A 27,471-nucleotide genomic window follows, 5' to 3' on the forward strand; every position below is an offset into this window, starting at 1 on the left:
CGCGTAACGTGATTTCAACCCTAAACGCGAGATCTTGACTTTCCAAGACGCCGTCGGGGCGGAAGTGACGCAATGACGCGCTACGTATATACTAGCCCCGCCCCCTGCGTGCCTGCGCATCCTGTCCCCAAACCCCGCCCCCAATCAGGCATCTTGGTGCCGGCACCGACTCTCCCGCTCTTCCCGTGTCCCAGCGGCTCCTCCGAGCCCCACTCCCGGCACAACCCTGGCGGCCCCCCTGTGGCAGCGGCAGCGCCTGTCTGCATGGCGGCGGAGAGGGGTGAGTAGCTCTGTGTGTGTGGGGGGGGGAGCCATTGTCTCGTATCGCTCCTGCTTATTGTGTGGCGCTTGTTCCTATGTGCCGCCCCTGTGCCTCTCATACCCGCCAGCCTTACACTGGGGATTGGTACTGAGGGTGTTGTGCAACTACACCTCCCACTGCCGGGTGTAACGCTGGCACAAATGAGCCAAATGCTGTGTATATACTGATGGGGCAGAACAATGGCAGCTAGAGATAATGATAAAGGCAGAGCAGTGATGCCCCAGTGTGGGGTAACCAAGCCCTTAGGGCCCCCACCTTTATGGGCCCAACCCCCCTGTGGCCCCTACACTGTAAGGAGACTACTCCCGGCTGTCTCTCCTGTGACTGTGGCCCCTACACTGTAAGGAGACTACTCCCGGCTGTCTCTCCTGTGACTGTGGCCCCTACACTGTAAGGAGACTACTCCCGACTGTCTCTCCTGTGACTGTGGCCCCTACACTGTAAGGAGACTACTCCCGGCTGTCTCTCCTGTGACTGTGGCCCCTACACTGTAAGGAGACTACTCCCGGCTGTCTCTCCTGTGACTGTGGCCCCTACACTGTAAGGAGACTACTCCCGGCTGTCTCTCCTGTGACTGTGGCCCCTACACTGTAAGGAGACTACTCCCGGCTGTCTCTCCTGTGACTGTGGCCCCTACACTGTAAGGAGACTACTCCCGGCTGTCTCTCCTGTGACTGTGGCCCCTACACTGTAAGGAGACTACTCCCGGCTGTCTCTCCTGTGACTGTGGCCCCTACACTGTAAGGAGACTACTCCCGGCTGTCTCTCCTGTGACTGTGGCCCCTACACTGTAAGGAGACTACTCCCGGCTGTCTCTCCTGTGACTGTGGCCCCTACACTGTAAGGAGACTACTCCCGGCTGTCTCTCCTGTGACTGTGGCCCCTACACTGTAAGGAGACTACTCCCGGCTGTCTCTCCTGTGACTGTGGCCCCTACACTGTAAGGAGACTACTCCCGGCTGTCTCTCCTGTGACTGTGGCCCCTACACTGTAAGGAGACTACTCCCGGCTGTCTCTCCTGTGACTGTGGCCCCTACACTGTAAGGAGACTACTCCCGGCTGTCTCTCCTGTGACTGTGGCCCCTACACTGTAAGGAGACTACTCCCGGCTGTCTCTCCTGTGACTGTGGCCCCTACACTGTAAGGAGACTACTCCCGGCTGTCTCTCCTGTGACTGTGGCCCCTACACTGTAAGGAGACTACTCCCGGCTGTCTCTCCTGTGACTGTGGCCCCTACACTGTAAGGAGACTACTCCCGGCTGTCTCTCCTGTGACTGTGGCCCCTACACTGTAAGGAGACTACTCCCGGCTGTCTCTCCTGTGACTGTGGCCCCTACACTGTAAGGAGACTACTCCCGGCTGTCTCTCCTGTGACTGTGGCCCCTACACTGTAAGGAGACTACTCCCGACTTTCTCTCCTGGTTTGAGCCCCTGCTCTCTCTCTAACTAAAGCTGTGACTGTCTTGCATTTTTCTTTAGGAGACTGCAGAGCCAGTGAGTTCCAAGAGGCGCCGCACCACCTCCCCTTCCAGCAGTGCCAGTGGGGGGGACTTTGATGATAGCCCCCACTCTACAAGTACCCCAAACTCTGGTCGCAAGAGAAGGCGCCCCGCTAATGTGGCCTCTGTGGATCCAGTAAGTAAATGTCACTCTGGGTGATGCCCCTAATGCCCCTCACTGACACTGGCAGATAATTATTCACTGTGTGTTTGGCACCGACTGGCAAGGGGTAGGGCAACAAGGGGGACGTGCCCAGGAGCACTGTTTGGGAAGCCCCCATAGCAGGGGTAGGGCAACAAGGGGGACGTGCCCAGGAGCACTGTTTGGGAAGCCCCCATAGCAGGGGTAGGGCAACAAGGGGGACGTGCCCAGGAGCACTGTTTGGGAAGCCCCCATAGCAGGGGTAGGGCAACAAGGGGGATGTGCCCAGGAGCACTGTTTGGGAAGCCCCCATAGCAGGGGTAGGGCAACAAGGGGGACGTGCCCAGGAGCACTGTTTGGGAAGCCCCCATAGCAGGGGTAGGGCAACAAGGGGGATGTGCCCAGGAGCACTGTTTGGGAAGCCCCCATAGCAGGGGTAGGGCAACAAGGGGGATGTGCCCAGGAGCACTGTTTGGGAAGCCCCCATAGCAGGGGTAGGGCAACAAGGGGGACGTGCCCAGGAGCACTGTTTGGGAAGCCCCCATAGCAGGGGTAGGGCAACAAGGGGGACGTGCCCAGGAGCACTGTTTGGGAAGCCCCCATAGCAGGGGTAGGGCAACAAGGGGGACGTGCCCAGGAGCACTGTTTGGGAAGCCCCCATAGCAGGGGTAGGGCAACAAGGGGGACGTGCCCAGGAGCATTGCCATCAGGTGCACATGTGCCGCCGGGGGGTTATGATTTTATTTACATTTCTGTATCTGCTTTAGTTATTTATATTAAGCCCCACTTATCTGAAAAAGCTGAATGGTTCAATGCCATGTGTATTCCAGTTGGCACTGTGCCCTGGCTCTCTGGGCATGGAGCTCTGCCAGTATGTATGATGGCTGCCCGTGCTGCTGCCCGACTCTGCATTGGGCTCTGGGGGGCAGGACCCCACATAGGGTTAAATAAAGAGATACATATATAGGGTTGGGGATTGGCCCTATTCGGGGCCCCTGTGTGTTTCCTGCTGTTACAGAGATATGTGGGATCCCTTTATCCTTTCAGATTGCCGTTTGCCATGAACTTTACAACACAATCCGGGACTATAAGGACGAGCAGGGCCGGATCCTGTGTGAGCTCTTCATTAGGGCCCCCAAGCGCAGGTAAGTGGCCCTCAGGCTCTTCCTTACCCGGGCGTCTATAGGCTGGGAGTTAGTGTTACTAATATCCTGTATTGTCATTGGTTCCTTCACTCTGAGCTTACAATCTAAGGTCCCTATCCAATTCCCATCAGTCCCTGCCCCAGTGAGCTTACAATCTAAGGGCCCTATCCCATTCCCATCAGCCCCTGCCCCAGTGAGCTTACAATCTAAGGGCCCTATCCCTTTCCCATCCGTCCCTGCCCCAGTGAGCTTACAATCTAAGGTTCCTATCCCATTCCCATCAGTCCCTGCCCCAGTGAGCTTACAATCTAAGGGCCCTATCCCATTCCCATCAGCCCCTGCCCCAGTGAGTTTACAATCTAAGGGCCCTATCCCTTTCCCATCAGCCCCTGCCCCAGTGAGCTTACAATCTAAGGTCCCTATCCCATTCCCATCAGTCCCTGCCCCAGTGAGCTTACAATCTAAGGTCCCTATCCCATTCCCATCAATCCCTGCCCCAGTGAGCTTACAATCTAAGGTCCCTATCACATTCCCATCAGTCCCTGCCCCAGTGAGCTTACAGTCTAAGGTCCCTATCCCATTCCCATCAGTCCCTGCCCCAGTGAGCTTACAATCTAAGGTCCCTATCCCATTCCCATCAGTCCCTGCCCCAGTGAGCTTACAGTCTAAGGTCCCTATCCCATTCCCATCAGTCCCTGCCCCAGTGAGTTTACAATCTAAGGTCCCTATCACATTCCCATCAGCCCCTGCCCCAGTGAGCTTTCAATCTAAGGTCCCTATCCCATTCCCATCAGTCCCTGCCCCAGTGAGCTTACAATCTAAGGTCCCTATCCCATTCCCATCAATCCCTGCCCCAGTGAGCTTACAGTCTAAGGTCCCTATCCCATTCCCATCAGTCCCTGCCCCAGTGAGCTTACAATCTAAGGTCCCTGTCACATTCCCATCACTCCCTGCCCCAGTGAGCTTACAATCTAAGGTCCCTATCCCATTCCCATCAGTCCCTGCCCCAGTGAGCTTACAATCTAAGGTCCCTATCACATTCCCATCAGTCCCTGCCCCAGTGAGCTTACAGTCTAAGGGCCCTATCCCATTCCCATCAGTCCCTGCCCCAGTGAGCTTACAATCTAAGGTCCATATCACATTCCCATCACTCCCTGCCCCAGTGAGCTTACAATCTTGCAATACAGTTGGACCTTTTACAGATTTAGAGAATGGGTCAGTATTTGGTTGGGTTTATTTACAAGAAGGTGTTCTCCCCGGCACAGAAACCAACCGGATTATTATGAAGTGATTTCTCAGCCGATTGACCTGATGAAGATTCAGCAGAAGCTGAAGATGGAGGAGTATGATGACGTGCGCTTACTGACCGCAGACTTCCAGCTGCTGTTCCAGAATGCTAAAGCTTATTATAAGGTGGGTCTGGGACCCGGCTCTGGTGCATTTGTACCTACCCCTGAATTGCCCTTCTGTGACCTGATTGGCCAGGAGGTCCCAGTGCCCTGCTGGGTGCAACAGTAACTAATACCTACTGTCTCTCACACCCCAGCCTGAAAGCCCAGAGTACAAAGCTGCCTGCAAGCTGTTGGATGTCTACCTGCGTACGCGGAACGAGTTTGTTCAGAAAGGAGACTGTGAGGAAGACGAGGAGGAAGAAGAGGCGCAGGAGAGCAGCAGTGCAGCACCTGAGGAGGAAGTAAGCGTCTGTGCTTCCTTCCTGCTGGCCCTATACTATAGGGGGCAGGCCCCTGGGTGTTTGAATATTATCTTCCCCTTCCCCCCTCTCCCTTTAGCTTTAGCCATAGGTTGTGCCTGGATCTCACTGTGCGGTTCTGAGAGATCCAATAGGCGGAATCAGTTTGTGACGTTGAGATTGGGTTGAGGGGTGGGAGGGCTTGGGTGTATGTTACCCATTTAGCAGGAACTGGACAGGTACGTTGGGTACAGTATATTTGGTTGGGGGGGTCTTATCTAGGGCTCACCAACACAGGTTGCACTGACAGGTTGCACTGACTCTGATATCCCTGTCACATGATTATTGGTCACTTTCCCAGAGGCCTTCAGTAAATACCCACAGTGCATCACTTCCATGCCCTTATCTTTACAGAACTACCTGAAGCCAATCCTAGAGCAGCTGCTGGAATCGGTCACTTCTGCCACTCACCCTGGGGGGAGGCTGATCAGCGAGCTCTTCCAGAAGCTGCCCTCCAAGGTGGTAAGTACCGGGCCGGTGCTGCTATTATAATGTACTTCCTGGTTGGTGCGGTCGGCCCCGCCTCACTGTCGCTCCTTGCCTTTCAGCATTACCCAGATTACTATGCGATCATAAAGGATCCCATTGACCTCAAGACGATTGCGCAGAGGATTCAGGTACTGAGATAAGGGACAACCTACCTGCTCAATGAGTTGCCCTGTGTGTCCTTTATATAATCATTTGTCTGTATCTCTGGCCTGTGAGTAACTGCCCCATTAGCCTGATCTCTGCCTTGTAGCCCTTTATGCAATGATGCTGCTGGGGGGGGGGGCAGTAGTCCTGGCCAGCTGGTCAGCTGAAAGTGATGAGAGGAATATACTGCCTCTGATTGGCTTATATTTCTATTTCTTGGGGTCTTAAAGGGGTGGTTCACCTCAAAGTGAACTTAGTTCTAGAATGTCCTATTCCTAGCAGCTTTGCGATTGGTCTTCATTATTTATCTTTTATAGACTTGTAATTATTCACCTTTTTTTCTACATCTTTTCAGCTTTCAAACAGGGGTCACTGACCCCGAAAGCCAAATAACTATTGCTCCGTGGGGCTATTATTACTTTTCTTTCTATTCAGCCCCTCTCCTGTTTGTATTCTGGTCTCTCATTTAAACCCCTGGTCACTAAGTTAAACAATACCCTAGCAACCAGAGACCTGCTGAAATTCCAAAGAGAGCTTCTAAATAACTGAAAAACCATAAAAATGAAAACCAATTGCAAATTGTCTCAGAATATCAATGCCTTGGTCACACTAAAAGTTAGTTTAAAGGTGAACTTCCCCTTTAACTCTGAAGCACTGGTTTCTTACTGACAATCTGTGTATATTAAAGGGATTCTGGATTACTTTGCCTTTTTATTATAGCCACGTGTGCTATGGCCTTCCCGTTTGTGCAGCCTCCCCATATAAACATGTAAATGCCTGTACTCTGTCTGAGTGAAACACAATAGTCTCTCTCGCTTACAGACTGGTCACTATAAAAGTGTCAACGCAATGGCCAAGGATATCGACCTGCTGACAAAGAATGCAAAGACTTACAATGAACCGGGCTCTCAGGTCTTCAAGGTGAGAAATTAAGGCCTGGGTGTTGGGAGTGTTTCCTGCCTTCATTCTGTGTGAGTGATGGGGGCCTGGGAGTTGCTAGCCTCCTTTGTGTGAGTGATGGGGGCCTGGGAGTTGCTAGCCTCCTTTGTGTGAGGGATGGGGGCCTGGGAGTTGCTAGCCTCCTTTGTGTGAGGGATGGGGGCCTGGGAGTTGCTAGCCTCCTTTGTGTGAGTGATGGGGGCCTGGGAGTTGCTAGCCTCCTTTGTGGAGTGATGGGGGCCTGGGAGTTGCTAGCCTCCTTTGTGTGAGGGATGGGGGCCTGGGAGTTGCTAGCCTTCATTATGTGTGAGTGATGGGGGCCTGGGAGTTGCTAGCCTTCATTATGTGTGAGTGATGGGGGCCTGGGAGTTGCTAGCCTCCTTTGTGTGAGGGATGGGGGCCTGGGAGTTGCTAGCCTTCATTATGTGTGAGTGATGGGGGCCTGGGAGTTTCTAGCCTCCTTTGTGTGAGTGATGGGGGCCTGGGAGTTGCTAGCCTTCATTATGTGTGAGTGATGGGGGCCTGGGAGTTGCTAGCCTTCATTCTGTGTGAGTGATGGGGGGCTGGGAGTTGCTAGCTTCCTTTGTGTGAGGGATGGGGGCCTGGGAGTTACTAGCCTCCTTTGTGTGAGTGATGGGGGCCTGGGAGTTGCTAGCCTTCATTATGTGTGAGTGATGGGGGCCTGGGAGTTGCTAGCCTCCTTTGTGTGAGTGATGGGGGCCTGGGAGTTGCTAGCCTCCTTTGTGTGAGTGATGGGGGCCTGGGAGTTGCTAGCCTCCTTTGTGTGAGTGATGGGGGCCTGGGAGTTGCTAGCCTCCTTTGTGTGAGTGTTGGGGCCTGGGAGTTGCTAGCCTCCTTTGTGTGAGTGACGGGGGCTTGGGAGTTGCAAGCCTCCTTTGTGTGCAATAGTTGTGAGTAGGACGCATATGCCATCCCACCGGCGATTTACATTCTAGCTGGCGGGATGGCATTGCGGGGAGATTAGCCACCCACAACAACGAAGATTTGTCGCGGGGCGACTAATCTCCCCTTCTACCCACTGCCCTGAGGCCCAATGGCTGCCAGCCTTCAGTCTGTGCGAGGGGGAGGCCCAATGGCTGCCAGCCTTCAGTCTGTGTGAGGGGGAGGCCCAATGGCTGCCAGCCTTCAGTCTGTGTGAGGGGGAGGCCCAATGGCTGCCAGCCTTCAGTCTGTGTGAGGGGGAGGCCCAATGGCTGCCAGCCTTCAGTCTGTGCGGAGGGGAGGCCCAATGACTTGCCAGCCTTCAGTCTGTGTGAGGGGGAGGCCCAATGGCTGCCAGCCTTCATTTTGTGTGAGGGGTGAGGCCCAATGGCTGCCAGCTTCAGTCTGTGTGAGGGGGAGGCCCAATGGCTGCCAGCCTTCAGTCTGTGCGGAGGGGAGGCCCAATGACTGCCAGCCTTCAGTCTGTGCGAAGGGGAGGCCCAATGGCTGCCAGCCTTCAGTCTGTGTGAAGGGGAGGCCTAGGCTGTGGGTGTAACTTTTCTTTATCTTCTCTCTCTCAGGATGCAAATACCATTAAAAAGCTGTTTGCATTAAAAAAGACAGAAGTTGACAGCGCAGAGGTGGGCAAGTCCAGCCTCCGGAGCAGGTAAGGAACACGTGGTCCCCTCGCCCCCTCAGCTGCTGCACCCCCACTTATGTGTATTACATCTTCTGCCTCCGTGGGTTGGGACCCTAATGCATCTGTTACCCAGAATGCGCTGGTGGGGGGGAAATAGATTGTTTGGGCCTCTGGGTACTGGGAATGCCAGGGGGGCTGTAAGGTGCCACAGACAGTCACTATTTATTGGGCTGGGGGGGGGGGCTGTTTGTGCCTCTGGGTACTGGGAATGCCAGGGGGGCTGTAAGGTGCCACAGACAGTCACTATTTATTGGGCTGGGGGGCTGTTTGTGCCTCTGGGTACTGGGAATGCCGGGGGGGCTGTAAGGTGCCACAGACAGTCACTATTTATTGGGCTGGGGGGGGGAGCTGTTTGTGCCTCTGGGTACTGGGAATGCCAGGGGGGCTGTAAGGTGCCACAGACAGTCACTATTTATTGGGCTGGGGGGGGCTGTTTGTGCCTCTGGGTACTGGGAATGCCAGGGGCCTATTCTGACTCCCAGCCCAGGCCTAGGCCCATACATGTAGAGGAAAACCCAGTAACCCTACATTTTTCATGAAATCTCCACCCAGCTAACAGGTAAACCCCAGTAGAGGGGGGATTGAGCCACTGGATTGAAGGAATTTGATACTGTACAGCCTGAAGGTGATAGATAAGGTGTATATATTGTCATTCATGTTTTTAATATTTTCTAAACATTTTAAACAATTTGCTGAAATTATTAGGACCCCCCCCTTGGTAGTTGCACTATAAATAGATACTGACATACTTGTACATATTGTGCCCTGAGGAAGACGCCCCTCTGTGGTGTCAAAACGTTGACTTGAAAATAACCACAATAGTCAGCCTGTCTGTATTTGGACATAGGGTCAATGTGCATCAGAGGTTTATACCTCAGTATATGGATATAAAACGAAGGCAACATTCTCTGATTTGCCCCTTGCAGTTGCTATGGAGGAGTGCAGGCCTATATACACTATTGCTGCTCTTGCCATTACTTTCCCTATTGTTCTGATCTTCGCTTTGGTTTGGCCTGTATTCAAGTGACACAGAAATGAAACTATAACCCCACTGTGCCCCTATTTGCCCCTTGCAGTTGCTATGGAGGAGTGCAGGCCTATATACACTATTGCTGCTCTTGCCATTACTTTCCCTATTGTTCTGATCTTCGCTTTGGTTTGGCCTGTATTCAAGTGACACAGAAATGAAACTATAACCCCACTGTGCCCCTATTTGCCCCTGGCAGTTGCTATGGAGGAGTGCAGGCCTATATACACTATTGCTGCTGACGCCGTTACTTTCTCTATTGTTCTGATCTTCGCTTTGGTTTGGCCTGTATTCAAGAGACACAGAAATGAAACTATAACAATAACCCCACTGTGCCCCTATTTGCCCCTAATTACAGGAACAAGAGACCCGCACAGGGCGACCGTCTCTCCGCCATCACCATGGCTTTGCAGTACGGCTCAGAGAGCGAGGAAGACGCCTCTTTAAATGGTAGGTTTGTTATTTCCCAGAATGCACTTGTGTTTATGGTTATTCATTTCCTGGTTGGTAGGTCAGCTTGCTGCCATTTTCCTGCTCTCTGTGGGTTAAGAGGAGCAATAACACATGGGTCAGGGCTTTCCTAGCCGTAATGCTGTGAGAAGGGGGCCGGGGGCAGCTATTCCCAGTCACACAGCAGGGGGGGCACAAGCAGCAAGTTAATGGCCTCTGTGCATAGGAGACAAACACTGGCACAGCTCTGCTGGGGGGCTAGGCCTGGCACCCACTCCCCTGGCTCTACCCACTTCATTCAGTGCATTATCCACTCAGGGATGGGGTCCCTCCCCCAACCCTACCTTCTGCTGCTGTGCTCCCCACATTCTCTAGCCCTTATGGGGGGGCCTTTAATGGCTTCCTCTATGGTGAGGGAATGTGGCGCAGGAGGAGGAGCCAAATGAGGCACAGATCCCTGGCTGGCTGCAAGGGGAGGAGTCTGCACTTTTTCTCTTTGCCCTGTTTAATGTCAGATTTCCTCACTGCGAGGAATCTGAATTCCATGGTCCAATCGTTGCGTATTCCCTCCAAACCTGCTTGGGACTGGGGCTTATTTCATTTAAGACCTGTTTACAGTTAGGGGGTAAATGTTTTTACAACCGAGCGAACATTAAACCCCACAGTCCCACCCCCCCATGTACCTTGTTTGGTGCTTAATCGCCACAGTATAAATTATAGGGAGTCGGAAATGTCCGTTAATGTTCTATGAGGGTTCACCCTTCACCTTGAATAGCAGTTACATAAGCAACAAGTTCATTTAGTGACCAATAGGCTGTGAAATATCAGAAACAGACATTGATCCCACAGTGATCCCTGCACACAGCCGGGTACCAGAACTGCACACGCTGTACAGGCACCAAATGATCATATAGAAAATATATTTATTGGCAGTAACAGCAGCATTATTCAGCTTGCCATTACCTTTATGTAGCTATAGGTGCGGGTGAGTTAGATTTTCAAGACCTGCAAAATATAAAGATGCCGATAGGTGAGAGTCTTTAACAGGCTGCTTATTATGATATAACTGGGTAATTGTTCATTCTGAAGGTTTAGTTTCCCTTTAAGCCCAGCCGGAATAGCAGTCTCTCTCTGTTGCAGCCTCATCCATTCGCTATGAGGAAGCCGAGTCCGAGGGGGAGAGCATTACATCCTTCATGGATATTTCCAGCCCTCTATACCAGCTGTATGAGACGGTGCGATCCTGCCGGAATAATCGCGGGCAGCTCATCGCGGAAGCTTTCTTTCATCTCCCCTCAAAGAAGAAATATCCAGATTACTACCAGCAAATCAAGAGCCCCGTTTCTCTGCAGCAGATCAGGTACAGAATGGGTAGAATATTCTTATACACTGATCCCCAGCCAGTGGCTTGGGGGCAACATGTTACTCACCAACCATTGGACGATGCCCCCAGGGACCTCAAAGCCTCCTGTAGGGGCTACCAAATAGCCAATCACAGCCCCTATTTGGCTCCCCAACTCTTTTTACATTTGAAAGTGGCTAATGGGTCAAAAAGGTCGGGGGACCCCCGTTCTTATCCATGTTACTGTATAACTGGTGGTCTCTATAGAATCTGTCACATACAGGGAGCAGTAACCAGAATGTGTTTCTAGGGTCAGTGACCGCTGGAAGTGAAGCCCTTAATTCCCAGAAGGGGAGCCATTACTAAGCACTGCTAAGGCCCCTTCTAGAATATGCTGTGCAGTCTTAGTCATGACCAGTGGGGGGTTAACCTTTGCAAAGATTCTGGGTGCTGTCATGCCTCTTGCCCCACCCCCCTGAACCCCCTGGAAACCGCGGTCGCCGGGCTACCTCCCTTCTAGTAACCCCTCACTGCCCACGGGTCATTCCTTTGGTTTTGGTTCTATTTCTGTATAATGAAATTAATTTGCCGGTCGATCTCTCTGTACAGGACCAAGCTGAAGAACCAGGAATACGATGGTTTGGATCAGCTGGAATCGGATCTCAATGTCATGTTTGAAAATGCCAAGCGCTACAACGTTCCCAATTCTGCCATCTACAAACGAGTATTTAAACTGCAGCAACTGATGCAGGTAACTCCTCCCATATCCAGATTGTAATGAGCGTACGGTATTGTGCAACTGCAACTCTCACACACACACACTCTGTCCAATGAGGGCATTTGTGCCCAGAATCTCTAAAGAACCATGCTTTTATAATTACACACACTGGGAATGTTACCACTTCTTAAATGTAAAACCATACTATGTATTAGCGGCACTGAGAATTCCCAATAATTACAAACTGTACATCTGAAGATAACGGGATTTCTATGAACATCCCGTTAACTAATAATGTTAATTTCTAATGGGAACGGCACCCACGAGCCCCAGACTGATTGGGCACTGAGATCAACACGTTGGGGGGTAAATCTTCCCTTCTCCTGTGGTGCAAATAAAAGACAAGGTACCAGGAATATCCCGCTCTTCCTATTATCATTCACATTGCTACATGCAGGTTCCCAGCCAGTCACCCAGGGACTAACACTCCACTCAGTGGGCTGGCAGGGAGCTGACACTTTATATTCCCCCTCGCGCACACCCATGGGGGGACTGGGCTGCCTATTAAGAAGTGAAATAGTTACCCTTATTGTTATCCATTGCTTGTTTGTACCTGTATAATGCCCATTGCACAGCGAGACCTGAGTAACTGGGATTCTTATCACAAAGCTCAATTTGCCCATGTTTAATGTGCTATTTTCATTGAGTTTCTAAATGCCACACACTGGCAATCCCATGTCAACTGTGTTTCTCTTGTGGCCCTCCCGTCAGTGCAGCCTGCATTCACCACTGGAGGGGGGCAGTGAAACAGGGGTCTCTTACTGTATCAGCGCCACCTTAGACCTTCAGTCCTGTTTCCTGCCTTGAAGGTAAAGGCTATTACTCTGATACTTTCCCTAGCTACCCAGGGCACACACGGCGCTACCCAGGGCACACACGGCGCTACCCAGGGCACACACGGCGCTACCCAGGGCACACACGGCGCTACCCAGGGCACACACGGCGCTACCCAGGGCACACACGGCGCTACCCAGGGCACACACGGCGCTACCCAGGGCACACACGGCGCTACCCAGGGCTCACACGGCGCTACCCAGAGCTCACACGGCGCTACCCAGGGCTCACACGGCGCTACCCAGGGCTCACACGGCGCTACCCAGGGCTCACACGGCGCTACCCAGGGCACACACGGCGTTACACACCACAAAGTAACACACAGGGCACACTAAACTGCCAAAGTTAAGGCAGGCACAATGTACCCTTCTACACAGGTAACTGCAGAGCCTTCCGGGTCTGTAACTGGGGCACCCATGGCAGCCAGATGCAGTGATTGAGCAGCCCATGGCCTCCCTGAGGTGCCGCTAGACCCACTCCCCATTCACTCCCACGGCGCACCCTCTAATGAGCGTTAATTGATAGGGCTCCCGGGTTGTTGGGTGGCACACAGGAAGTATTTGCCCGTGCCATTTCACTGCTCCCACTCGCCGCACTGACATCACAGGAAGGCGCCCCCCATGGGACACAGTAAGGTTATACAGAGACACAGATGCACTCTGCACCCTGCACGCAGTACTCCTCCCACTACCGCCAATATGCTGTTATTCTGTGTGTGCCTAATCCTTCTATTGTGGGGCCCAGCCTGCACCGCCAAGCACCTTATACTGCATAATGTAAAAGCCTAAACTCAAGGACAAAAGTAAAAAACAAAACTTTGTACCTAAATGCAAAAAATTTGTGGGAAAATGACCGAATTACTGTTCTGATTGCAAAAGATATGCAGGGGCACCTATTGTAGCGCCACAGCCCCCAGCCCATGGAGGGTCTCCGTTCAACTCCCCCTCCTGCAGGTAATTCACCTGCCCCCAACCAACTGTAACAGAGGCTTCTGCATCCATTCCTTGGGGCCCAGATCCAACATCTCTAACAGCAGCCAGCGCACACAGTACGACATACAGGCTGAATGGGTTCAACCAAAAAGCCACATTGCCCTCTCCCAGAGAGTTTTTAAGACCTATGCGGTACCAGAGGACCAACCAAAAATGGCATAAAGCCCCCAAAGTAGATTCCGCAGTGGGCCGACTCCTCAGACATGCCACAATAGAGGCAGCATTTAAAGATCTGCATGAAATCCACACAACTGAGCCTAAGTCCAAGCAGCTGCAATACTTTGACCAGCAAGTGTGTTGGCTGGCCTATCCAGTACAGCCAGACATTGGGCAGACATTGGTTAGAGGTGGGTAAGCTGAGTGCTTGCCCCAATGGAAGCTATCAAAGTAGTGGCCAAAACAACAGCCAACACAGTGGTGGCAAGATGTGCTCTATGGCCTCCCCACTGGTTGGGCGATACTGCATTCATACTGAGACTGAATTCACAGGCTAATCCATGTTTGGGCCATAGGGAAAAAGAGGACCTCCTCGCCCACCACAAAGAGAAAAGTTCAATACACCGAACAGATCCACCAGTAGGAACAGATGTGCTTCATAAAATTTCCCAGTTTCAGAACCTCTCCATCTGACCAAAACACTAAACATGATAGGCCCACTGGGCACCAGCAGGCTTGGAACAACAAGAAGCCAAACACCTCTAAAACAAGTTCCACCTGACTGCCCACCATAATGGGCCACAGCTTGTAGGGGCAGACTTCAGGGGTACCATGTAGAATGGCACACTCACATGACCTGGGTGCCGAGAGTGATCAGACCAGGTTACAGCTCACTTTTCTCCCCATCTCGAACCTCTTCAACACAACTTGACAATTGGATCAAGAACCATAAGGTCCTTTAGCAACTGATACCCATAACTCTGGCAACCAGAGAGGGTCTATAACCTCCATACTTCCTTGGAGGTTGTAACCAGAGCTGCCAGGGGCTGGGGGCAGTATACTAAACACACTGTAAGAAACATGGTCTCTGGAGGAGAGCTCTTTACACATCAATGTCCTAGATTGCCTTGCCATTGGAGGGCTGGCCAAAACTTCTGTGGTCACATCCAATCAATGCCATCTGATGTAGTATATGTCAACAAGCAGGCTGGCACACCCCACAAACTGGCCAATGAAGTGTCATGGATCCTGAATTGGGCGGGACATACCCAGTATTTCAGTAGTATTCTCATTTGGTGCATAATTGGGAGGCAGATTTCCTGAGCAGGAGGGCAGTTGACCAGCTCCAAACACCTCAGACTTCAAACTTCCCCGCTATTGTGCCAGGACCAGACCCAGGAGCAGCATTTGTAGATGCCCTAGTCACTCTGTGAGATTTCAGGGTGGTGTATGCCTTCCCACTGCTAGACATTCTACTTGGAACAATCCAGAAACTAAAACACCACCACCACCACAATCCTTATGGCACCGGGTGGCCTAACTGAATGTGGTACCCAGATCTTGTCCAGCTGTCAGATCCAAACCTTGGTGATTGCCTCTCCGACCCAGCTTGCTATCCCAAGGTCCTCTCAACCACCCAAAGCTGCTCCTGCCCCATTTGACAGCATGGGTCTTAAAGCCCGGGTAAGGGAAGGCGTAGCTAGGGCATGGCCCCCTCTAAGAGAACCACTTCCCAAATGGGACTCGGTACTGGTTATTATTACAGACAGAGACCCAGACAGTTTTCTGTGAAGACCCATCCCACTAGGGCTCTTTTTGGGCCTCTCAGAACAGATCCATAGGGCAGCCATCTGGGCTTCAAGTTACGCAGGGCCTTTCAGCTGGCCATGTTTGACTGGAAAGTTCTTCAGGCTGCTGTAGCACAGTGCCCAGGCTTATTAGTCTACGCCCTCTTGGGGTATACCCAACCACTTGATAGACAGCACTTGGATGTCCCTTAATGTCTGCCTGGCTAGAGAAAATTGAATATTGGACTCAATGGAAAATCCTTATCTTGTAGGCCCAGAACTGTCCCACCCAGGCTAATATAGTATGGGCCATGGGACCTCTTCTCCCTGTCCTCTGTCTTTTGTTGCTTGGTGTTCTTTCTGCCTTTATGGTCTCCACCAACTGAGCTTTCCCAATGAACTGCGGGTCTAAGGTGGAGCCATCTGATAGGGAGGGGCTAGGGGTCATCCGTTATCTGCCCTCCCTCCGGTGCTGAATGAAGACAAAACCCCCAACTTCTGCACTGACAGTGGGAGCCTATGAGGAGGGCTTTCCGGTAAACCCCAAATCCCCATATCGTCCTGTTCCTAACAGTCCTGGCGTTCATATTTTGGGGTTGATTTCACTAAAGTGCGATAACGCTTATTGCATGTTTTTTTGCGTTAAAATTGACACGAAAAAAAACGCGCTATTCGCTAAAGTATTATTGCATGCGTTAAATAGTGCGCAACTGAATGCGTTAATTTTACCGCATTACGTTAATTCTCGCGCAGAAATAACACTAACGCATGATTCACAAACGCTTAGACGCTAAATATCGCATTAGTCTGTGCGAAAATTAACCCCTACTTGGGCCAGGCGGTAATTATAGAAAAGTACAGTTAATGAGCTTTTGGCAACACAATAAGGACTTTGCAGTGGGATTTATTCAGTCTGCGTACCCTTTTTGGATTTATAATGAGTTTTAAAATGCACTGGATAAAGTCCCTTATGCACAAATGCCCATTCCTCTGTGCCGCCCTCCTTCTGGGGACTTGCCGGATACGTTGCTGATCCCGTGCAGATTGGGCATTGCTGGCTCAGAAGGCCCCTCATCCTCATATTAGGGGGTCTCATCCTCGCATGTAAGAGTTTTCAGAAACAGAAGTATCCTGATTTCCGGAGCAGTCTGTTGAAACTTCAGGGGTGCTCTGCTGGCGGGGTTTGACTCTGGAAATATACGTATTTGCTGTTTGAGCACTCACGACTTAGCTTTTCAGTTTGCTGAGAGCCCAGGATTTCTAGCTGATTGCTGAGAGCCCGGGATTTCTAGCTGATTTCTGAGCACCCAGGATTTCTAGCTGATTGCTGAGCGCCCAGGATTTCTAGCTGATTGCTGAGCGCCCAGGATTTCTAGCTGATTGCTCAGAGCCCAGGATTTCTAGCTGATTGCTGAGCGCCCAGGATTTCTAGCTGATTGCTGAGCGCCCAGGATTTCTAGCTGATTGCTGAGCGCCCAGGATTTCTAGCTGATTGCTGAGCGCCCAGGATTTCTAGCTGATTGCTGAGCGCCCAGGATTTCTAGCTGATTGCTCAGAGCCCAGGATTTCTAGCTGTTTGCTCAGAGCCCAGGATTTCTAGCTGTTTGCTGAGTGCCCAGGATTTCTAGCTGTTTGCTGAGCGCCCAGGATTTCTAGCTGTTTGCTGAGCGCCCAGGCTTTCTAGCTGTTTGCTGAGCGCCCAGGCTTTCTAGGTGTTTGCTGAGCGCCCAGGCTTTCTAGGTGTTTGCTGAGCGCCCAGGCTTTCTAGCTGTTTGCTGAGCGCCCAGGCTTTCTAGCTGTTTGCTGAGCGCCCAGGATTTCTAGCTGTTTGCTGAGCGCCCAGGATTTCTAGCTGTTTGCTGAGAGCCCAGGATTTCTAGCTGTTTGCTGAGCGCCCAGGATTTCTAGCTGTTTGCTGAGCGCCCAGGATTTCTAGCTGTTTGCTGAGCGCCCAGGATTTCTAGCTGTTTGCTGAGCGCCCAGGATTTCTAGCTGTTTGCTGAGCGCCCCAGGATTTCTAGCTGTTTGCTGAGAGCCCAGGATTTCTAGCTGTTTGCTGAGCGCCCAGGATTTCTAGCTGTTTGCTGAGCGCCCAGGATTTCTAGCTGTTTGCTGAGCGCCCAGGATTTCTAGCTGTTTGCTGAGCGCCCGGGATTTCTAGCTGTTTGCTGAGCGCCCGGGATTTCTAGCTGTTTGCTGAGAGCCCAGGATTTCTAGCTGTTTGCTGAGTGCCCAGGATTTCTAGCTGTTTGCTGAGTGCCCAGGATTTCTAGCTGTTTGCTGAGAGCCCAGGATTTCTAGGTGATTTATAGACAGTGAGGAAGAAAAGAGAATATTAAGCTTTTGTTCTCACATCTTCACTTAATTGTATTTACAGCCGGCCCCTCTAAAGGGAACTTCAGAGCTAACTGTGTATTGGTGCAAATTGCAGGTAGAATGGGAGGGGGGGGGCATGTTGCTGGCTCCTAAAGAGTGGGGGTCACGGCCGGTGCTGGGGCACCTTGGTCTCTCAGTGCATTTATAGAGTTAAAGTGCAATTCCTTTGGGGCAGGGGCTAATAAATGGCACCTTTCTGGTTGCTTTGCTACATGGGTACACAGTGGCATGTGTTAAGGGGGTAACTGCCCCATGGAGCTTACATTCCAAGTGGGCTGATAACTTACGGGCAAAGCTGAATAAGATGCGGTTCTTGTGGTCCCCCCCCCCCCCTCAGACAGGTTGCCCCGGGGCCAATCCGTAGTAGCGCTATATGGGGGGCTTACCGAACATCCTTTCCTATCTTTATGTAGAACATGGCAGAATTTAACCCTTCCAACAAAAGCAATCGCTAATCCCTACTGGGGGGCAGTGTGGGAACTCTGGGGTGCACCCACCTCTCCTGCCAGCGGCCCTTTCCCAAAGCAATGGTAGTTGATGCAGGGAAGGAGCTCTATGCAGAGACAGAAGAATAAAGCCCATAATAGTGGGATTGGGTGTGTTAGTTACCCTTTATTTGAGTGCGAGCAGCCTGGCACGGAGCTGGTTAACCCTATTAACCCCCGAGCTGCTGGGGGGGACGCGGCTGCTTAGTATTCATGTATTCCGGCTGGGCAGAGCTGACTGGCATCTGATTATTCCAGGCTAAAAAGAAGGAGCTGGCGAGGAGGGACATCGATATCGAGGACGGGGACAGTATGATCTCCTCGGCGACATCTGACGCGGGCAGCTCCAAGCGGAAAAGGTACCCCCCCCCCCGTGTAAACCTTACGCCCTCTCCTTCCTTTATTGCCCCCCTCCCACCGGCCCTGCTGCAGGGATATTCATGGCTCGTAGGGAATCCCATTATCATACGGGAGCCCCCCCCCCCCCCCCCCGCATAGCCCAGCGCATAGTAACAGGGAGGGTGGGGGCCTGTGTCAGTGCCTCCCTCATATGGGCCCCCCCCCCCCCGGGGAATGGGCAGAGCCGCCCAGCGCATAGTAACAGGGAGGGTGGGGGCCTGTGTCAGTGCCTCCCTCATATGGGCCCCCCCCCCGGGGAATGGGCAGAGCCGCCCAGCGCATAGTAACAGGGAGGGTGGGGGCCTGTGTCAGTGCCTCCCTCATATGGCCCCCCCCCCCCCCCGCACTCTGCATACATTCTGCCTCAAGGCCTTAAATAAAGGGGCCCCTCAGCTGGGCAAATCCTGTAGTCCTAGTGCTGGTCACATGGGGTTTCCAACACCCCCCCCCTCTTCGCGGCTGCCCGGCCCCCCAGAGTTTCCCATTCATTAAACTGATCAGCTCCAGCATTTGTTCCCTACACAGAGAGAACCCCCCTTTTCCTACATCTACACCCCCCCGGCGTTTCCCATTCATTAAACTGATGAGCCCCAGCATTTGTCCCCTACACAGAGAGAGCCCCCCTTTTCCTACATCTACACCCCCCCGGCCCCCCAGCGTTTCCCATTCATTAAACTGATCAGCTCCAGCATTTGTCTCCTACACAGAGAGAGAGCCCCCTTTTCCTACATCTACACCCCCTGGCGTTTCCCATTCATTAAACTGATGAGCCCCAGCATTTGTCCCCTACACAGAGAGAGCCCCCTTTTCCTACATCTACACCCCCCCGGCCCCCCAGCGTTTCCCATTCATTAAACTGATCAGCTCCAGCATTTGTCTCCTACACAGAGAGAGAGCCCCCCTTTTCCTACATCTACACCCCCCCGGCCCCCCAGCGTTTCCCATTCATTAAACTGATGAGCCCCAGCATTTGTCTCCTACACAGAGAGAGAGCCCCCCTTTTCCTACATCTACACCCCCCCGGCCCCCCAGCGTTTCCCATTCATTAAACTGATGAGCCCCAGCATTTGTCCCCTACACAGAGAGAGAGCCCCCCTTTTCCAAATATTTCTCCCCTTCTGGCTACTGGGCCCATAATGCTGTCCCCATTGGGGGGTACCCCAGTTAACCCTCTATCCTGTAAATGGGATAATGGAGTGAACTAGTGCCGCTCCAAAAAGTAAATTGATATAAATGTATTCAGGGTAATGCTCATTATTGGGGGAGGGACGGTGAGGGGGCCCTGATACTTAGGGTGCATCTTGAGGTGTTATACAACTGATCAGCATGTCGGGGACCCAGTCTGTACTGTTCCAGGGAAGTCCATTAACCCTCAGGTCACTTACTCTCAGATGAGCCAAAAGCCCAGTATCTGCAGTCTAGAACTGCAAGTGTCGAAAAAAATTATAAATAGTGGTCAGAGATGCCCCCTGTGTATCAAATCTTCCTCTCCATCCCACCCCCCACCCAGGCAGAAGCAGGATCTGCTTCCCTCACCCATTATGTACATTGGCCTGACTGGGGGTTTGGGGGAGCAGATATGTGGCACCTACTGATCTTATCAGTTAGTGGGCATCACCCCCAGGATCCCTGTGTTGGTTCCCCCTGTCTCCCTGTTAGTGGGCATCACCCCCAGGATCCCTGTGTTGGTTCCCCCTGTCTCCCTGTTAGTGGGCATCACCCCCAGGCTCCCTGTGTTGGTTCCCCCTGTCTCCCTGTTAGTGGGCATCACCCCCAGGATCCCTGTGTTGGTTCCCCCTGTCTCCCTGTTAGTGGGCATCACCCCCAGGATCCCTGTGTTGGTTCCCCCTGTCTCCCTGTTAGTGGGCATCACCCCCAGGATCCCTGTGTTGGTTCCCCCTGTCTCCCTGTTAGTGGGCATCACCCCCAGGATCCCTGTGTTGGTTCCCCCTGTCTCCCTGTTAGTGGGCATCACCCCCAGGCTCCCTGTGTTGGTTCCCCCTGTCTCCCTGTTAGTGGGCATCACCCCCAGGCTCCCTGTGTTGGTTCCCCCTGTCTCCCTGTTAGTGGGCATCACCCCCAGGATCCCTGTGTTGGTTCCCCCTGTCTCCCTGTTAGTGGGCATCACCCTCAGGATCCCTGTGTTGGTTCCCCCTGTCTCCCTGTTAGTGGGCATCACCCCCAGGTTCCCTGTGTTGGTTCCCCCTGTCTCCCTGTTAGTGGGCATCACCCCCAGGCTCCCTGTGTTGGTTGGGTTAGTGGGCATCACCCCCAGGAACCCCAGTTTTCTCCTCTAAACACCCTGTGATTCCCGACAGTAAGAAGAACATGAGGAAGCAGAGGATGAAGATCCTTTTTAACACGGTTCTTGAGGCCCGGGAACCCGGTTCTGGAAGGAGGTTGTGTGAACTTTTCATGTTTAAACCATCCAAAAAGGACTATCCAGATTATTATAAAATCATTCTGGAGCCAATGGACCTGAAAACCATTGAGCAGAACATTCGCACAGACAAATACGCAACGGAGGAGGCCATGATGGACGACATGAAGCTGATGTTTCGGAACGCCATGCACTATAACGAGGAGGGCTCGCAGGTAAATGTGCTGAAAAGTGTGGCGCACACACAGGCAGCATAGGGCAGGCAGAGTATGGCACACACAGGCAGCATAGGGCAGGCAGAGTATGGCACACACAGGCAGGGTAGGGCAGGCAGAGTATGGCACACACAGGCAGCATAGGGCAGGCAGAGTATGGCACACACAGGCAGCATAGGGCAGGCAGAGTATGGCACACACAGGCAGCATAGGGCAGGCAGAGTATGGCACACACAGGCAGCATAGGGCAGGCAGAGTATGGCACCACACAGGCAGGGTAGGGCAGGCAGAGTATGGCACACACAGGCAGCATAGGGCAGGCAGAGTATGGCACACACAGGCAGCATAGGGCAGGCAGAGTATGGCACACACAGGCAGGGGTAGGGCAGGCAGAGTATGGCACACACAGGCAGCATAGGGCAGGCAGAGTATGGCACACACAGACAGCATAGGGCAGGCAGAGTATGGCACACACAGGAAGGGTAGGGCAGGCAGAGTATGGCACACACAGGCAGGGTAGGGCAGGCAGAGTATGGCACACACAGGCAGCATAGGGCAGGCAGAGTATGGCACACACAGGCAGCATAGGGCAGGCAGAGTATGGCACACACAGGCAGGGTAGGGCAGGCAGAGTATGGCCACACACAGGCAGGGTAGTGCAGGCAGAGTATGGCACACCACAGGCAGCATAGGGCAGGCAAGAGTATGGCACACACAGGCAGCATAGGGCAGGCAGAGTATGGCACACACAGGCAGCATAGGGCAGGCAGAGTATGGCACACACAGGCAGGGTAGGGCAGGCAGAGTATGGCACACACAGGCAGGGTAGTGCAGGCAGAGTATGGCACACACAGGCAGCATAGGGCAGGCAGAGTATGGCACACACAGGCAGCATAGGGCAGGCAGAGTATGGCACACACAGGCAGCATAGGGCAGGCAGAGTATGGCACACACAGGCAGGGTAGGGCAGGCAGAGTATGGCACACACAGGCAGGGTAGGGCAGGCAGAGTATGGCACACACAGGCAGCATAGGGCAGGCAGAGTATGGCACATAGGGGTAAGGGTTATCAGGCCGCCAGTTGGACAGCTATGCTCTTTATCATGCCCAGGGTGAATAAAACCATTGGGCCTACTGGTGGGAAGAGTTTCTTCAACCGATTCATATCGAAACCACTTTAAATAACCTGGCTGTATGTAGCTCCCACATATCCGGCAGCACGGTGCAATAGGTGGGTGTTTACATACAGATTAAATACAGGAAATGAGAGCTGCAGGAGGGAGCTAGGGCCCTGCTCTGTAGAGCTTACAGTCTAAAGGAAACGGGTACTGCCTTGCCCTCACAGTACAGCTTATCAGTGATTTGGGTAAGGAGGGTTATCCCTGAAACCTGCGGGAATTCCTGCTTTAGGGGTTCAGCCCTGACAGGTGTTGGTTTGAGTGGCAATGCTGATTGGTTGAAAATGGTTCACATGCCGATGAGGAGGAGCTCCCTTTACCTTGAATCTTATTGATCTCCAAGGTGTATAACGATGCCCACGTTCTGGAGAAGGTCCTTAAGGAGAAGAGGAAAGAGCTGGGGCCGTTGCCTGACGATGATGACATGGCCTCCCCCAAACTGAAGCTCAGTGAGTTCTATTGTCCCCTTTGAGGGATTATGGGAACAAAGGGGGGGAGTCTGGGTGGGAGCCTTGAACTCATGTCAATAGGGAATTCTTAGCTCACACTGGGTGGGATCCTGATCCATAACCTGATCCCGTCGTCTTATCCTTCCTTGTACTTTTATGGGAACCCTCAAATTTCCTAGAGCTGCTGTGATTGGTTCTCGGGCCTCAGAGGGGCATGTGTGGGCACATTGAGTGGATCCCAGGCCTCAGTGGGGTAATAGGATACATTGCAAGGTGCTGGTATGAGTGGATCCCAGGCCTCAGTGGGGTAATAGGATACATTACAAGGGGCTGGTATGAGTGGATCCCGGGCCTCAGTGGGGTAATAGGATACATTGCAAGGTGCTGGTATGAGTGGATCCCAGGCCTCAGTGGGGTAATAGGATACATTGCAAGGTGCTGGTATGAGTGGATCCCAGGCCTCAGTGGGGTAATAGGATACATTACAAGGGGCTGGTATGAGTGGATCCCGGGCCTCAGTGGGGTAATAGGATACATTGCAAGGTGTTGGTATGAGTGGATCCCAGCCCTCAGTGGGGTAATAGGATACATTGCAAGGTGCTGGTATGAGTGGATCCCGGGCCTCAGTGGGGTAATAGGATACATTACAAGGGGCTGGTATGAGTGGATCCCGGGCCTCAGTGGGGTAATAGGATACATTGCAAGGTGCTGGTATGAGTGGATCCCAGGCCTCAGTGGGGTAATAGGATACATTGCAAGGTGCTGGTATGAGTGGATCCCGGGCCTCAGTGGGGTAATAGGATACATTACAAAGTGCTGGTATGAGTGGATCCCGGGCCTCAGTGGGGTATTAGGGATACATTACAAGGTGCTGGTATGAGTAGATTTCGGGGGGCAGTGGGGTATTAGGGATACATTACAAGGTGCTGGCATGTATGAATTTCGGGGGGCAGTGGGGTATTAGGGATACATTACAAGGGGCTGGTATGAGTGGATCCCGGGGGCCTCGGGGTATTAGGGATACATTACAAGGTGCTGGCATGTATGAATTTCGGGGGGCAGTGGGGTATTAGGGATACATTACAAGGGGCTGGTATGAGTGGATCCCGGGGGCCTCGGGGTATTAGGGATACATTACAAGGTGCTGGTATGAGTGGATTTCGGGGGGCAGTGGGGTATTGGGGATACATTACAAGGTGCTGGGGGTTAGATGCTCAGGGGGCACTAATATAAGTGGGTCTCAGTATGTAATTGGTTCTCTCGGTAGGTAGGAAAAGTGGAATCTCCCCCAAGAAGTCGAAGTACATGAGCCCCATGCAGCACAAACTGAATGAGGTGTATGAAGCGGTGAAGAACTACACGGATAAACGCGGGAGGCGCCTCAGCGCCATCTTCCTGCGCCTCCCCTCGCGCTCAGAGCTCCCAGACTACTATTTAACCATCAAGCGGCCAATCGACATGGAGAAGATCCGCAGCCACATCATGGCCAACAAGTACCAAGACTTGGACGCAATGTGTGATGACTTTGTCACCATGTTTAACAACGCCTGCACCTACAATGAGCCCGAGTCCCTCATCTACAAGGATGCCCTGGTTCTGCACAAGGTTCTGCTGGAAACCCGACGGGAAATAGAGGGAGAAGACGACTCCCATGTCCCAAACGTGACGTTGCTGATCCAGGAGCTCATCCACAATCTCTTTGTGTCGGTAATGAGCCACCAGGACGACGAGGGGCGGTGTTACAGCGACTCATTGGCCGAGATTCCCGCCGTCGACCCCAAGTTTCCCAAAAGGCCCCCCCTGACGTTCGACATTATTCGGAAAAACGTGGAGAACAATCGCTACCGGCGGCTGGATCTGTTCCAGGAACACATGTTCGAGGTGTTGGAGCGGGCACGCAGGCTCAATCGGTAAGTACCGCGGGCACCGTGCCAGGGGCGGCTTTTCTTGTTATCAGCTCATATACCCAGGTGCCATTTGGCCATGGGGCAGTTTGCACTTTGCCCCCGCTAGTAACTTTAGGGGCCATGAAACCCTAAAACTTAGCTCTTTGGCCACAGAATGAGCCTGAGAGGGGGGGGCAGCAAATTGTCCGACTGGGGTTGGTTATTCCGTAAAATGAGAGACAAATGTCTGGCAGGGGCCCCTTTGGCACAACCTTCATGCCAGTTCTGTGGGGGTGGGGGGTGTATTGGCATCTCTGCCATCAGTGTGCCACAGTGTTGCCCTGTTGGTGCAAGGCTTGTACCCACCCAGCTTGTGGCTCCCAGTGTGCCCCCTGGTCTATTGAGTGCAGCATACTGAGCGCTATCCGGCTTATGATTTCGGTGCGTATTTCCCTCCCCATCAGGACAGACTCGGAGATCTACGAAGACGCAGTTGAGCTCCAGCAGTTCTTTATCAAAATCCGGGATGAGCTGTGTAAGAACGGGGAGATCCTGCTGTCTCCGGCCCTCAGCTACACCCCCAAACACTTACATAGCGACGTGGAGAAGGAGAAGAAGGAGAAACTGCCCAAGGAGCTGGAGGAGGATAAAGCCAAGCGGGAAGAGGAGAAGAAAGGTAATGCCCCGCCCTCCTGCCCTTGTTTCTGCCCCACCACACTTTCAGCCCCGCCCTCCTGCCCTTATTTCTGCCCCACCCCACTTTCAGCCCAGCCCCCTGCTCCTTGTTACTGGCCCATGCCACTTTCAGCCCCACCCCATTTTCAGCCCCGTCCCCCTGCCCCTTGTCTTTGTGTCTCTCATTTCCTGTTCCTGTCATGTCCAGAAGCAGAAAAGAGTGAAGACCCAGGGGGGGTGTCGGGCCAGTCGGGCCTGTATCGCACCTACAGCCAGGACTGCAGCTTTAAGAACAGCATGTACCACGTAGGGGACTATGTGTACGTGGAACCGGCCGAGGCCAATCTGCTGCCCCACATCGTCTGCATTGAGCGCCTGTGGGAAGATTCTGCTGGTAAGTGGCCCTTGGCCTTCAGGGTGGCACTTGGGCACTTAGTGGCCTGGGAGGGTCCATGGGAAGTCTCACTGTTCTTTCTCTGGCAGGGGAGAAGTGGCTTTATGGCTGCTGGTTCTATCGGCCCAATGAAACCTTCCATCTCGCCACCCGCAAGTTTTTGGAAAAGGAAGTCTTCAAGAGCGACTACTACAACAAAGTGCCCGTGAGCAAGATCCTGGGCAAATGTGTGGTCATGTTTGTAAAGGTAAATGTCTGCTTTGGGCCTTCGGCAGCCATCTTGGGACTCCTGCTGGGAATGGCTGCCATCTTGGGGCTCTTGCTGGGAATGGCTGCCATCTTGGGGCTCCTGCTGGGAATGGCTGCCATCTTGGGGCTACCGCTGGGTATGGCAGCCATCTTGGGGCTCCCGCTGGGTATGGCGGCCATCTTGGGGCTCCCGCTGGGAATGGCGGCCATCTTGGGGCTCCCGCTGGGAATGGCGGCCATCTTGGGGCTCCCGCTGGGAATGGCGGCCATCTCGGGGCTCCCGCTGGGTATGGCGGCCATCTCGGGGCTCCCGCTGGGTATGGCTGCCATCTTGGGGCTCCCGCAGGGTATGGCGGCCATCTTGGGGCTCCCGCTGGGAATGGTGGCCATCTTGGGGCTCCCGCTGGGAATGGCGGCCATCTTGGGGCTCCCGCTGGGAATGGCGGCCATCTTGTAATGCAGCAGTGCTATATAATTGTCAATAGGTTTGGGCTGGGAAACGTACCACTCCCCAGATCTTACTGAACTACAACTCCCACTGACAGGTTGAGGGTGTTGGGAATAAAAGGGCAACAACATTTGGAGGCCTTGGGTCTGTGACCCCCACAGCCTGTAATCGGGAAGTCTATGTGTGCCCCCCATGTACATAATGTCGTATTTTGTTCCCTTTCCACACAGGAATATTTTAAAATCTGCCCCGAGAACTTCCGGGACGAGGACGTCTATGTGTGTGAATCTCGCTATTCTGCCAAAACCAAGTCTTTCAAAAAGATCAAACTGTGGACCATGCCGATCAGCTCGGTGCGCTTCCGGGCCAGGGAGGTGCCCCTGCCGGTGGTGCGCGTGGCCTCCGTGTTTGCCGCTAAGGATAAGGCTGAGGAGGATCTTCCTATGGACTCGACCGAGGAGAACCGGGATGATGACATCACCCAGACCCTAGAGAAGGTAATGGGGGGGGCACCCAGTAACCTAACTACCTACCTACCGTTCCGTTACTCCCTCACTGGGAGCAGAGAGCCCTTCTCTGGATTTTGGGGGGCTGGTACCTACCTACCGGTGTTGGTACCATTCCATTACTCACTTTCTGGGAGCAGAGAGCCCTTCTCTGGATTTGGGGGGGCTGCTACCTACCTACCTGTGTTGGTACCATTCCATTACTCACTTTCTGGGAGCAGAGAGCCCTTCTCTGGATTTGGGGGGGCTGCTACCTACCTACCTGTGTTGGTACCATTCCATTACTCACTTTCTGGGAGCAGAGAGCCCTTCTCTGGATTTGGGGGGGCTGCTACCTACCTTCCTGTGTTGGTACCATTCCATTACTCACTTTCTGGGAGCAGAGAGCCCTTCTCTGGATTTGGGGGGCTGGTACCTACCTACCTGTGTTGGTTCTGTTCCATTACTCCCTCAATGGGAGCACAGAGCCCTTCTCTAGATTTGGGGGGGCTGGTACCTACCTACCTGTGTTGGTTCCGTTCCATTACTTCCTGGTGGTATTTGCATGTTAACCCCTGGGAGGGTATAATGGTCATTGTCCAGCCACATTGCCCGAGGGGGCGGAGCTTGTTGC

At 53.0% G+C, this 27,471-nt stretch overlaps 1 protein-coding gene across 1 annotated transcript in view; it reads left to right on the top strand.

Annotated features, from left to right (window-relative positions):
- Positions 1-57: 57 nt before the first annotated feature.
- The window catches only part of pbrm1 (polybromo 1), a 33,423-nt gene continuing 6,009 nt past the window's right edge, over positions 58-27,471 (top strand). The window contains 22 exon segments of the mRNA XM_018090224.2: positions 58-175; positions 178-210; positions 213-280; positions 1,802-1,957; positions 3,011-3,108; positions 4,374-4,521; positions 4,655-4,801; positions 5,213-5,320; positions 5,407-5,475; positions 6,314-6,412; positions 7,954-8,039; positions 9,458-9,549; positions 10,690-10,909; positions 11,501-11,642; positions 18,339-18,439; positions 20,798-21,074; positions 22,595-22,700; positions 23,968-24,610; positions 25,051-25,262; positions 25,470-25,655; positions 25,745-25,902; positions 26,583-26,849. Coding sequence (XP_017945713.1) covers positions 73-175; positions 178-210; positions 213-280; positions 1,802-1,957; positions 3,011-3,108; positions 4,374-4,521; positions 4,655-4,801; positions 5,213-5,320; positions 5,407-5,475; positions 6,314-6,412; positions 7,954-8,039; positions 9,458-9,549; positions 10,690-10,909; positions 11,501-11,642; positions 18,339-18,439; positions 20,798-21,074; positions 22,595-22,700; positions 23,968-24,610; positions 25,051-25,262; positions 25,470-25,655; positions 25,745-25,902; positions 26,583-26,849 — 3,519 coding nt within the window. The 5' untranslated portion in view covers positions 58-72.

This window comes from Xenopus tropicalis, chromosome 4 (genome assembly GCF_000004195.4).
Source record: "Xenopus tropicalis strain Nigerian chromosome 4, UCB_Xtro_10.0, whole genome shotgun sequence".
NCBI lineage: Eukaryota > Metazoa > Chordata > Amphibia > Anura > Pipidae > Xenopus > Xenopus tropicalis.